Source organism: Calliphora vicina, chromosome 2 (assembly GCF_958450345.1).
Source record: "Calliphora vicina chromosome 2, idCalVici1.1, whole genome shotgun sequence".
Classification (NCBI taxonomy): Eukaryota; Metazoa; Arthropoda; class Insecta; order Diptera; family Calliphoridae; genus Calliphora; species Calliphora vicina.
This window is the reverse complement of record NC_088781.1, coordinates 59,348,250-59,359,555: the sequence shown is the minus strand read 5'-3', so window position 1 is coordinate 59,359,555 and position 11,306 is coordinate 59,348,250. Positions and strand designations below refer to the sequence as shown.

Genomic DNA, 11,306 nt, shown 5'->3' with positions numbered 1-11,306 from the left:
GGAACTATATCCAATGTCAAAAATGAACAGAACTAACCAGAAAAACTACTAAATATTTTGAAATTTTTAACGGTTAGATGCCCCATGTGTATTTTGGCATTAAAAACTGTATTAAACTATAAACTATTTCGAGTGATCAGGATATTTCCGTTTTTTAATTTGTTATGTTGTGGCATGCAGAAATGCATGCAATTTTTTCAAATACTCCAGTTTATCATATCAGTCTGTGTCATTAAATATAAACGCGCCAAAAATTTATGTTAATATTTTCTTGAAAAATTTAGGAAAATATTGTATAATTTTTAAATGATATCAAGAACGTTGCTCCACAGCCTTTGAGGGCAACTTTTGTGTTGATTACCTTGAATTGAATAATTAGATTAGAACAATAAAGAAATGGACAGAAAGGACTCATCAAAAATACGTGCTCAATTAAGATGATAAGAAGAATAAAAGCAGTCATGTTATGAGGATACATATACAAGTAATAAACAGCCAGAAATATCCAATGTTAATTAGAAGTTAAAAAGTGTTGTATTAGTTTCAATTGGAAGACATGGAGAATTATATGTAAATTATAAAACACTTTGTTTTCTTTATTGTTCATTTATTGATTTCAATAATTAATTGTTAATAATATCAGCATTTCTATACTATAATAAAATCTTATCTACTAATTATGAAGGAGCTCTGAAAAGAGGTCATTCTTAATTACGATTCATTTTCTGTTTTTAGTACAAAAATGAATTCCATGTGACAAGAATTATTTTTTCTTTCCCACCCATATCAATTTTGTGTCTCTAGACAATTTCGTCCCCTTAATAAAACAATAGTGTATAATTTTTTTGCAATTTCGAAATAATTGAGTTTAAAATTTTTGTGTTAGCAGACATCTAGAACAAAAGTAATATTTCAATAGATCTTTTGACCCACTTTGTGGAAGTAGAATTTCACCAAATTTTGACCACATATAGAATCAGTTATGTAGATTCTTATTATGCAATAAAAAATAATGGAGTATATGCTTATACACTATTGTTTTGTTGAGTGGAAGATTTCTTATAAATAATGGCGTGTTTAGATTTCATCTTCTAAATTAAAGTCTTCCTCAGGGAAATCACCAACTTCTACAGCAAGTGGGGAAACAAATCCGCCATAGTTGGGTGGACAAGTGAAATAGCGATGTCCCTGCACTGAGCCATCATTCTTTCCCAATGGTTCATCATATTTAACACCTATAAATGTACCAGTTTTACCCTCTAAAGGACCGTTATACATGACTGTGCCACGGCGTGTTGGGCAACCCTTAACTGTAACCTGACAGCGTGATCCCACGGTACACAAATCAACCTTATGTTTTTCGAGTTCTTCCTTCTCTTTGCGTTTAGCATCTTCTCGTTGTTGTTCCTCTTCATTGTACTTGCCCATACGATTCCTTTTCAAAAAACTTCTCACTGTATTATCCTTCTGATCGTATTCTGACTCGGGCAAAACGAACTTCTCCACAGGTTCATCACTCAAATCCCAACAGAAATTGTCTTTGACATGAAATCTCATGCCAGGTTCAATGGGCAATGCACCCAGCATCATGGTATCATCAGCTAGTGATGTCATTTGCTGCTCCCCTTTGTAGAGGTGGACCTCCATGGTGCCAGCATTACCACCAGTAATAATTTGCAATTTATTTTTTAGTTCACCAACTGTCATTGATTTTGGAAATTTTATATCAAATGCAATATTTTCCGTCTTGGAATTTGTAATATTGATTTTAATGAAGTCTGAAGTACTTGTAGAAATCATTTTATTTTTGAATAACTTTCTAGTTTATTTGTAATTAATAAAAACTTGCAAACGGTGTGAAAATTATATTTTCTTGGCTGATTTGTTTTCAAAGAGTGTTGCCACTAAACAAGGAATTGCAAAACCATATGACTCACACAATAAAACTGTTGTTGTTTCTGTAAACAGTTGAAAATGAGGTGACCAGGTGTATTAGACAATATAATTTCTTATATAAAAAAGTTTGAATTTTAAAAAATTTGAATTTGTGTTGAAAAAATATTAAATTCATAATAATAATTATTTACAAAAATATTCTTTATTAATTCCTATTAATTTTTCACACTTTTCATAATTATTTAAAATTAATTATTATTATGACTTTAATAATTTTTCAATACAAATTCAAATTTTTAAAAATTCAAACTTATTATATTATATTTATTATCAGCCATTTTCATTTCGAGTTTCAAATATTTTTTGAAATCCTCTACCAAATGTGCCCGTATAAGTTATTATTAAAGTTTAAACTGATATTTTACAAAAGTAAGGGCAAACCTTTGACAAATATTTTATCCAAAAAATTTCGGAGAACTTTTCAAACAAATTTCTTACATTTGAAAACATTTCACTTTATAAAATGAGATCCTCCGTAGGCAGTTGAAGAATCATATATTGTAAATTTTAATGACAGCAGAAAATGAAGACAATACAAAATGTAACGTACTTTTATTTTCATATACATATGTATGATTAGATTTCGATTAATCTTTGTCAAAAATGGACTTCAATACAAAAATATAAGTGTATAATTGTTTAGAAAAAAATGTTGACTTGAACATCGAATTTTTTAAATATTCAATATGAAGAACAATTTTATATATTTTTCTGATTATGAATCAGAAATGAAATTTCAAATCATTTATTTATATTTTCGGTAAAAAAAATGGAGAATTTTTTCTCCATTTGTGAACAAAAAATTGGCGAAAAAAGTACAATATTTGGTGATACCCTTATTTCGCTCGATATTTTAGACAACAATGTTTCGAATATACTTATATGTACATAAAAACCAACGGTTTTAGCGGTTTCTAAACGTAATAAATAATTAATTTTTTAAAAATATTGGATCATTTTATAAATTATTCGAAATATTTAAAATCTAACAATGTGGATGGAGTTTTTAACAACTTGGAGTTTTGGTGGAGTTTTTAACAACTTTAAATAATAGTATTACGATTTCGCTATATATTAATATAAAAAACTAGATAACAGACAATTTAAAAAATTATACAAAAATTTATTTTCAATCGAAAATGGTCTACGTGTTTTACGAGACGTAAGACATTTGTGTGTTTGCAAAATTTGTCCATGTGGAAATATTTAATAATTGTTTATTTATAAGTTTATAAAAGTGAGTAAAACAAATAAACAAAAACATAATACTCGTACGTAAAAAACAAGTATGTATTTATAGTTTTTTTGTTTATTTAGAAGATAAGAATAAAAACAAAATGTGAAAAGCCGGCTACTTTTTATTGTTTATTTTTTGTAAAATTCAGTTTCAGACACTTTTGTTTACTTAATTTTTATATTTTTTTTGTTTCACCTTGAAGCATTATTTATTGTTTTAATAAGTATAATATGGATGTATGGATAGTGATAAAGGAGGGATGTCAGGGAGGTAGAATATTAAAAAAAAAATTAAAATTTAATTCATATTCATATTCATATATGTATATCATACATTAATTAATGTTCCTCATTTTATTTACACTTAAACTCATTTGCATAATATACCTATGGTTCCTATATAAAAAATAAGTTCTACTAATCACCCTATAAAATTAAAATATTTCAAATCCAGAAATTATATTTTTATAAAGACCTTTTTGTTTTTATATGCAGCGTCGGTTCTTTCACCCTAACCCCCATTAACACAAAGTCAAGTTATGTTAACTTACTGTTATACTGTCGGTTAAAATAACTTTCTATGACAACCGTCAGTTTAACTTTAGGTTAAATATAACTATACATTGTGATAATATAATAATTATAAGTGTTTTAATAATTTTTCAGCTTAGTTTTATATAATATTTTAATTCCATTAATTTATTTGTACATCAAACAAGCTACGACTTATCCCTACATTAATATTTTAGAATATGTATTTATTTTCATCAGCCAATTTATTGCAAGTTTAGCATTTTAATTTTTAATGAACGTAGTTTAATAAACCTGTCGAATTTGTTTATATAAAACAAACACATTCTACCTCTCCTTATACTCTCCAGTTGTTTTAATTGCGTCTTGTTAAATATTAAACACAAAGTTTTTGTTGGTATTTCAACAATTCATAATGTAGCTATGAATGTATATCATATTGAATATTTATTGATTTGTTGAATAGTGTTTTTGTATACTATTATTTACAAAATTCAGCAAACCAATTTTGCCTACGTGACTAAATTTGTAACAACATCGAATTACAATGTTTTTAATTTGAATTATATGATTTTAAATAATTTAGAGAATTAATTTTGAAAAGGGAAATAAAATTATTAAATAAATAAATGTAGGAAATGTTCAAATAACGTCGTATTGAATGAGATTATCATAATTAATATATCTCATACATACATATGTATGTATGTATGTATATAGACATTTTGAATAATCTATAGAATTTAATACTAATAATGAATGATCGTTTGTTTAGATATCTGAATTCTACATACATGTCTCTCACAACTGATTAGTAGATGTTTATAAAAATCTGTTCAGTAACAAAAAACTATTGCGAATTTCTTATATACATACATATTTGTTGTATACTGTGGCATGCAAAATATCTAAGTCCATTTTGTGGTAGGCAATCGTGTTAAGTCCATTTTATTTTGTCAAAATTGAATTGATTATAACTATGTACGTTATTAAATATGTATGTATATAATGGCATCAAACTTGTTTTAACTCTTTGTGGTTTAGTTGTCACTTTACTAACCACCTTTTCTATAGTCTTTAACACATAGTTTATTGGCGTCTATTGGCCTTTTTTTGAAGTCATCGTTTATGTTTTTTTTGCAAATCTTTGCTATCAAGGTGCTCTGGTTGGATAAATATATTAATTTGAAAATATTGTAAACCACAGTTTTTAAGAGACATTCACGCATTCAATAAAAAGAAGTAAAAAAGTATGGTCGGGTCAAGCCCGAACATACTAAGTAAAAGAGCAAAAAAAAAATGTCTTTTAAAATTTCATTAATTTATATTTTTGAGTGATTTTCGGAAGTGGGCCTTATATGGGGGCTATGACCAATTATGGACCGATCACCATGAAATTAGGTTTATGTCTATATTAAAGTTAATTATGTTGAATTTTGTGTGTTTACCAACATTTTTAAGCGATTTATGCACGATAAAGTGATTTTCGAAAGCGGGTCTAAATGTTGGTATTCAAATAAGTTTCATATCAAAAGAAAACTATTTATAATCATACATGTTTTTTGCTTATAACGCAGCCGATTTTAAACAACAACCGAACAAGGACTGTACCCGATATCGAATCCGCTATATATAACGATCCAGAATATATATACTTGATGGGGTCGCAAATTAAAAATGGGTCAATTACTAACGGAATGACATATACATATGAAGCATGTATAATTTGCATATTCCGACCGAATATTCGGTTTCGAATTAGGCTCAAAGGCCTAATATCAGTATTCGAGAAAAATTTGGCCGAATACCGAAACTTTTTTAAGTAGAAACAAGTGTTGAATATAATAAATAAAATCCATAAACCTATACTTTATTGTAAAATGTAGATTCCCATGGATGAGACTTTTGCAATGTTTAGTTTTAATATACTGTTGCAAATAAATATTTTTGTTTACAATCTAAAAAAATTGGATTTTTTTTCGACTTTATCGTCTATTCGATTTTTTGAGATAACGTAGTCGATTCTTCGACTTTTTGCCGTCAAAAATGTCTTTTCGACTTTTTCCACCAAAAAGTAGTTTCTTCGAACAATCGATTTATACCATCCTAATACACAACAGCTGTATTTAACAAATCAAAACAAATTATTCACAATAGAGTTTGACATTTATAAGAAAAAAGTATTTTGAGGGAGAAAAAAAAACACGTAGCCGAAAAATAAGAACTGCAAAAAAAATAATTTAATGGTTTAATTAAAAAAAATCATTAAAACACGATGATAGATAAAGGATATTTCATGAAATTGCTAACATGGCTGTTTTTATTTACTAATTGCAACTGGTTGGCTGCGGCACACGACGCTAAAGATTTTGACGATACAATTTTGTACAAAATTGATTTTGATGTACCCGATTTCGATAAACATCCCGTAAGTATTTACAAAATAGCATTTAAAATAAAAATTTTTAATTATATTATTTGTAAATAATTAGGAACTCAAGGAACATGTTCGTACATTTTACACCCATGAACATGAAAAGTATGATTGTGTCATACCCAATGTGCAGGAATCGAAAGAGGAGGAAATAAATAATAAAGGCAATATTAGTGAGTAGATTTTCGTTTGATGTAAACTATTGAGAATTACGAAAACATATTTTAGATCCGCTTGTTTTACTGAGTCCCATGTTCATTAAACCCAGTTGTTCGTATCGTATTGAGGCCTATTGGTCGTACGAAATTTGCCATGGCTATTATGTACGCCAGTATCACGAGGAAAGGGAAGGAAAAGCTGTTAAATTTCAAGAATACTACCTGGGCAAAATGAATGGTGATGATTTAAAGAAATTGGAAGAGGAAATGGACGAAAAGAACAAGGCTGGCAACTTCAAATATAAAACTACCAAAATCGACAACATTAATTATCCGTACTTTGAAATGGTACTAACGGATGGCACAGTTTGTGATATAATAAATGCTCCCCGCACCACCGTTATACGCTATGTCTGTTATCCACATGGTAAAAATGAAATTTATTCATTTAAAGAGACCTCGTCGTGTAATTACGAAGCCATTATTCTTACCTCTGTTCTATGTGGCTTCACGGCTTTCCATCCTGAGGAGTACAAGGAGGTTCCTATTAAATGCTATAATTCACCAACAGAGCCTAATAAGCCTTTGAGTATGTTACGCCAAGAATTGAGTGATATGCAATTGTCATTTGATGATTTACCTATAGCAAAGGAAGGTAATGACGCGGCTGCTACACTGATTCAAAAAACTAATGAGGATCAACGGTTTGTTTTCATGAATCGTTTAGGTGATGATGTTGACAAATTGGTATTTAGTTTGATCAAGGAAAGTGGTGGCGGCTTAACTTCACAACAAGAGCCCATTGCAGGAGAAACTAGTGCTGTAAAGCAACCGCCAACTTCACCGATTGTATCCGATATTTCACCGCTTTTGGAATTTATTAAGGGAACAACATGCTTAACGGGGGTAAGAAGGTGATAATAAGAAGCTATATTTTATTTATGAAAAAATTAACTTTTTACAGGGATCTGGTTGGTGGAAATATGAATTTTGTTATGGCAACTATGTTCGACAGTTTCACAAGGACAAAAAGTCGGAAACAGAACTGTTTTTGGGACATTTCGATACGCAAGCTCATCGCCAGTGGATACAAATGAATCCGGACAAGAGGCCACAAGAACAATCGTCTTCTATTTGGCATCATTATGAAAAAGGTTCGAAATGTGATCGTACCGGTTTGCCACGTGAAGTTGATGTCAAACTGACCTGCAGTGGTTTGGGCTCAATGAATCCCACTGCTGTTTCCATGTATCTGTTGGAGCCAAAAACATGCCAGTACATTTTGGTATTCGAGTCGCCAATGGTTTGCATGTTGATGGGCTACACCGACGACTATGGACTGATTGATGAAGACAAACTGCAAAAGGGTTTGCAAGAAAAAGAAACAACTGTTACGACCAGAGGCAGCAGCATTAATAATATTGAATCGCCTTTGCCAGCGGCAACACCTGTAGATGTTAGACTATAGCTGATTACTATCGTTTATTTTATTGTGATCATTTTTTGGGAATTTTTCTAATTGCATACATACATATGTATGTGTGTATGTATGTTAAAATAATATAACTTAAAAGCGTAATTTAATGTAATTAAGTATTTAATAAAAGCATAAAAAGGGTCGGGTAACTTATCAAAATTTAAAACATAATTAAGGCTTAATCAAAGAAATTAATCATTGATTAGTGTTTAAAATTTTGTTAAATCACCCGGCCCATATTAGACAACTACAATGCTATATTAATAAAATTAATCATTTGGTTTGGGCAACTCATCTGGCCGTAATTCTAAATTTTTCATTTTGTTTTCCAGTGGCTTATCAGCATTTATTTCAGCCACAACATCAGTAAACAGTTTCTCCCATTCCCATGCCTCATCAGCTTCATCCAAAGATTCCTGAGGTTGCAAACATTTCGTTAATATCGATAGATCAACATCTTCAATGGCAGAAAATGCATTTTGAGCCAATAAATCTGAATTTAGTTCCTTCAACGTAACCACACGATTAACAGCAACTCTATGGAATTTAATTTTAGCATTTTTTCATATTTAAAAGTTAATTTTTTGTCGCAACTTACGAAGGTGGCTCGGCTATTTCATTCATCAATATATCATCTTTGATATCATCTAAATCTGGTATAATGGGTATATCATCGGTTGGCGAATTATTAGCGGATGACTTTAAGCCAAAGCGATCACTTGAATTCAAATTGAATAAGTTAAAATGAATTCATGTAAATTTATTTGCAGCAACGTCGTCATAACTCAAAAAATGTAAAACCGATATAATTTTTTTAATTTTTTAAGGAAAATAACATTATGGTCCATTTTTTCAGATAGCATCTGGTCAAAACGTTAATATGAACACACAAACTGCAACGCATAACTAAAATAATAAGTAATAGACAAAATTAAAAATTAGGACAAAATGCTTCTATGGCGATCCTGAATGTAATTTTAGAAGCTAGTTCACAGAACTTTGTTAGTTATTAAAACAACTTACTTACTATTTACTTTACGAAAGTTGGGTTTTTTTGAATTATGACGTTGTTGTAGTAAATTAGCGATATTTATAATATAATCAAATTACTTACTCTTCAAATGATCCTTTCTTGGATCTGAAATTTAAATGACATATATTTTTATTAAATTTTAGTTTATATGAAAGAAATCTGTCCCTAACCCCCATTAACATGAAATGATTAACGTTAAAGTTTATTAAAGTTTAATACAAAAAACTTCACTACGTTTAGATTTTTTACAAAATAAAAAGTACTTCGAAAAGCAATTCAAATCCATTACAAAATAGCCTAATACAAATTATTGAATGATTAAATTTTTCTTCAATTCAAATCTTTTACAAACAGTATTTAACCCATTTTTTCAATTAATTTGAAATTAAATAAAAACAAAACTGAATGAAGGAGAAATATTTAAATTCAATTTGGATTAGATTTGAATTAGCAAGAAATTTTATGATTTAATGGTTGGATGAATTCTGTTATGTACTTGGCGCTTCGACTAATCAGTTTTTTAATGGACAGCCGTTGGCCATTAGTAAGGACTTTTTTTTAATAAAAACCGGTTTCGCTATCTTTTGACTTCCATTAATTTTTAATGAAAGTTGTAAATTAAGACTGTTTTTTATTATTAATTAATTTTCTTATTTTTAGATATTTAGAATTTAAGTTCGAATTTTCGAACATATCTTAAAAATCTTATATTCTGAAACTACATTGAAAATTCTTTAAAATTCATGAAATTTTTTATTTTTTTTTAACATTTTTAGTTCGAAATTGGAAAATGTAAGAAGTTGGACAAAATTTGGTAAAAGGTCATGTTTTGAAAACTGAAATTACGGAATATAGTTTTAAAAAAGTTTCCATTGTATTGTAACTCAATGTATATAAATCGGACAACCGATTCAAAATAAAAATTTTAAATATTTTTAGGTAAACAAAATGTTTTTTAATATTTAGCGAAAAAAAAGATTTTGGTGAAAAAAAAAATTCGGGTTAAAAAATATTTTTTCCGATTTTGACCCATTGTACTTACTATGGTCTTATATACGTCGTTGAAAAGGTCTTTAAAATATCTATCATTAGATATGTATATGTAAAAAATCGAGGTTGTCTAGGTTTTTTCTTTATATCTTTGTGGACCGATTTTAAATAGCAACCGAGCCGGAAGAATTCCGGAGGTATTGATGTATGATTCGTGTATGTAAGTTATTTGGGGGCTTCGGAAAGTTGATTTCAACAGAAGACGGACATTGCTTATTCGACTCCGCTATCTATAAGGATCCAGAATATATTTACTTTATAGGGTCGGAAAATTATATTGTGGAAATTACAAACGGAATGACAAACTCACGAAGGTGAAGGGTATAAAAATATATACAGTTTTATTAGAATATTTCTTAAAATATGCATTTGCAAAGATCGGTACAAGGCGTATTTAATAAGGTGACAGCAGTGGCGAATTGAAATAAATACAGGCGAATTCACTTATTTTTTATATATAGAGTTTGACATACGGGCGTACGGGGGAATATTTTTTATATATGTAGTTTAACATTTATGCGTGCTATTTCTATAATCAGCTGTGCTGCCGATGGCACCTTTTTAAATGCACCTTGGATCGGTATAGCGAATACCAATATAACGCAAAACGGCTATAACAAATGAGCAAATATTTGCATTAACAACCTTATACCCTTATATCGAGCTTTGTCTGCAATAATTGGTGTATTCAAATGGTCTGCTATTTGTCATATTGTCCTAATGTCCTAATATATTATAGTAGTTGTTGTTGTGTTTTAAACAAAAAAAGTATATTTTATGACAAAACAATAAACATAGTTCAAAAAGTGTTATTAGTTTAGAACTTTTTAGTTTGAAACAGAACAATAATTTGTTTAACTATCATAATATTTATGACCAAATAGTAGACCGTGTGAATACCCCAAATATTTCATAATATTTAAAACTTGTAGATTACAAATTTTCTCAATATGTATTAACAAATTCAGTTTCTTACTACATATTTACTTACTTTAGCTTATTTCCCACTGCCGAATCTGCCCAACCTCCTGATATTCTTCTTAATGCCGGTGGACGTTTAGAGTCCGATGATGAGTTCAAAATACTTGAAATATCACCACTGCCACCAGCAAAACTACCACCCGATTGTGATGTCGATATATTATTACTCGTGGAGGCCGTTTGTTGTTTTTGCTCCTGCTGCTCCAGCGTAATATCAATGGACAAATCTGGATTATTGGAGCTAGCAAGCTGTCCACTAGAATTTGAAGTAACACTTGCAGATGTTTGAGCGGAATCTTTAAGTACATCACGGCTTTTAGAGCGGCGTCCTTTACGGGCTGTTGTCTGTAATATTAGAAGTTATAAATAACATTAAAAATATATTAAAACTAATACAACAAATAAACACACTTTTCTTAGAGACATTTTTAATTCTTCAGCCCAATCCAT

At 29.5% G+C, this 11,306-nt stretch overlaps 3 protein-coding genes across 4 annotated transcripts; 1 reads left to right on the top strand and 2 right to left on the bottom strand.

The window, feature by feature from the left end:
• Positions 1 to 586: 586 nt before the first annotated feature.
• TBCB (tubulin-binding cofactor B) lies at positions 587 to 1,879 on the bottom strand. The gene has a single exon (XM_065501778.1). It carries the CDS (start codon positions 1,798 to 1,800, stop codon positions 1,078 to 1,080), a length of 723 nt encoding a protein of 240 aa, XP_065357850.1. The 5' UTR covers positions 1,801 to 1,879; the 3' UTR covers positions 587 to 1,077.
• Positions 1,880 to 5,939: 4,060 nt separating this feature from the next.
• Positions 5,940 to 8,045, top strand: LOC135949983 (endoplasmic reticulum lectin 1). Of its 2 annotated transcripts, XM_065499461.1 has the most exons (5): positions 5,940 to 6,151; positions 6,216 to 6,330; positions 6,386 to 6,970; positions 7,043 to 7,221; positions 7,280 to 8,045. In XM_065499461.1, the coding sequence occupies exons 1-5, from the start codon at positions 5,999 to 6,001 to the stop codon at positions 7,781 to 7,783; spliced, it is 1,536 nt and encodes a 511-aa protein (XP_065355533.1). In that variant the 5' UTR covers positions 5,940 to 5,998; the 3' UTR covers positions 7,784 to 8,045. The 2 variants fall into 2 exon arrangements, with proteins under 2 accessions (XP_065355533.1, XP_065355532.1); XM_065499460.1 differs by having other exon boundaries at positions 5,941 to 6,151; positions 6,386 to 7,221.
• On the bottom strand, positions 7,788 to 11,306 carry IFT43 (intraflagellar transport 43). Its single transcript, XM_065500036.1, has 5 exons — positions 11,268 to 11,306; positions 10,867 to 11,207; positions 8,907 to 8,930; positions 8,391 to 8,510; positions 7,788 to 8,329 (listed from the first exon to the last, which is right to left on the bottom strand). Exons 1-5 carry the CDS (start codon positions 11,304 to 11,306, stop codon positions 8,062 to 8,064), a joined length of 792 nt encoding a protein of 263 aa, XP_065356108.1. The 3' UTR covers positions 7,788 to 8,061.

What these genes read in the sequence shown, in the direction of transcription:
- LOC135949983 (XM_065499460.1), top strand. Translation starts at nt 5,999, where the DNA reads ATGATAGATAAAGGATATTTCATGAAATTGCTAACATGGCTGTTTTTA. An exon ending in CCGATTTCGATAAACATCCC is followed by an intron (nt 6,152 to 6,215) that starts GTAAGTATTTAC and finishes GTAAATAATTAG; the next exon opens with GAACTCAAGGAACATGTTCG. An exon ending in GAACAACATGCTTAACGGGG is followed by an intron (nt 7,222 to 7,279) that starts GTAAGAAGGTGA and finishes AACTTTTTACAG; the next exon opens with GGATCTGGTTGGTGGAAATA.
- IFT43 (XM_065500036.1), bottom strand. Translation starts at nt 11,306, where the DNA reads ATGGATTGGGCTGAAGAATTAAAAATGTCTCTAAGAAAA. An exon ending in AAGAAAGGATCATTTGAAGA is followed by an intron (nt 8,511 to 8,906) that starts GTAAGTAATTTG and finishes TTTGAATTCAAG; the next exon opens with TGATCGCTTTGGCTTAAAGT. An exon ending in GAAATAGCCGAGCCACCTTC is followed by an intron (nt 8,330 to 8,390) that starts GTAAGTTGCGAC and finishes TAAATTCCATAG; the next exon opens with AGTTGCTGTTAATCGTGTGG.
- TBCB (XM_065501778.1), bottom strand. Translation starts at nt 1,800, where the DNA reads ATGATTTCTACAAGTACTTCAGACTTCATTAAAATCAATATTACAAAT.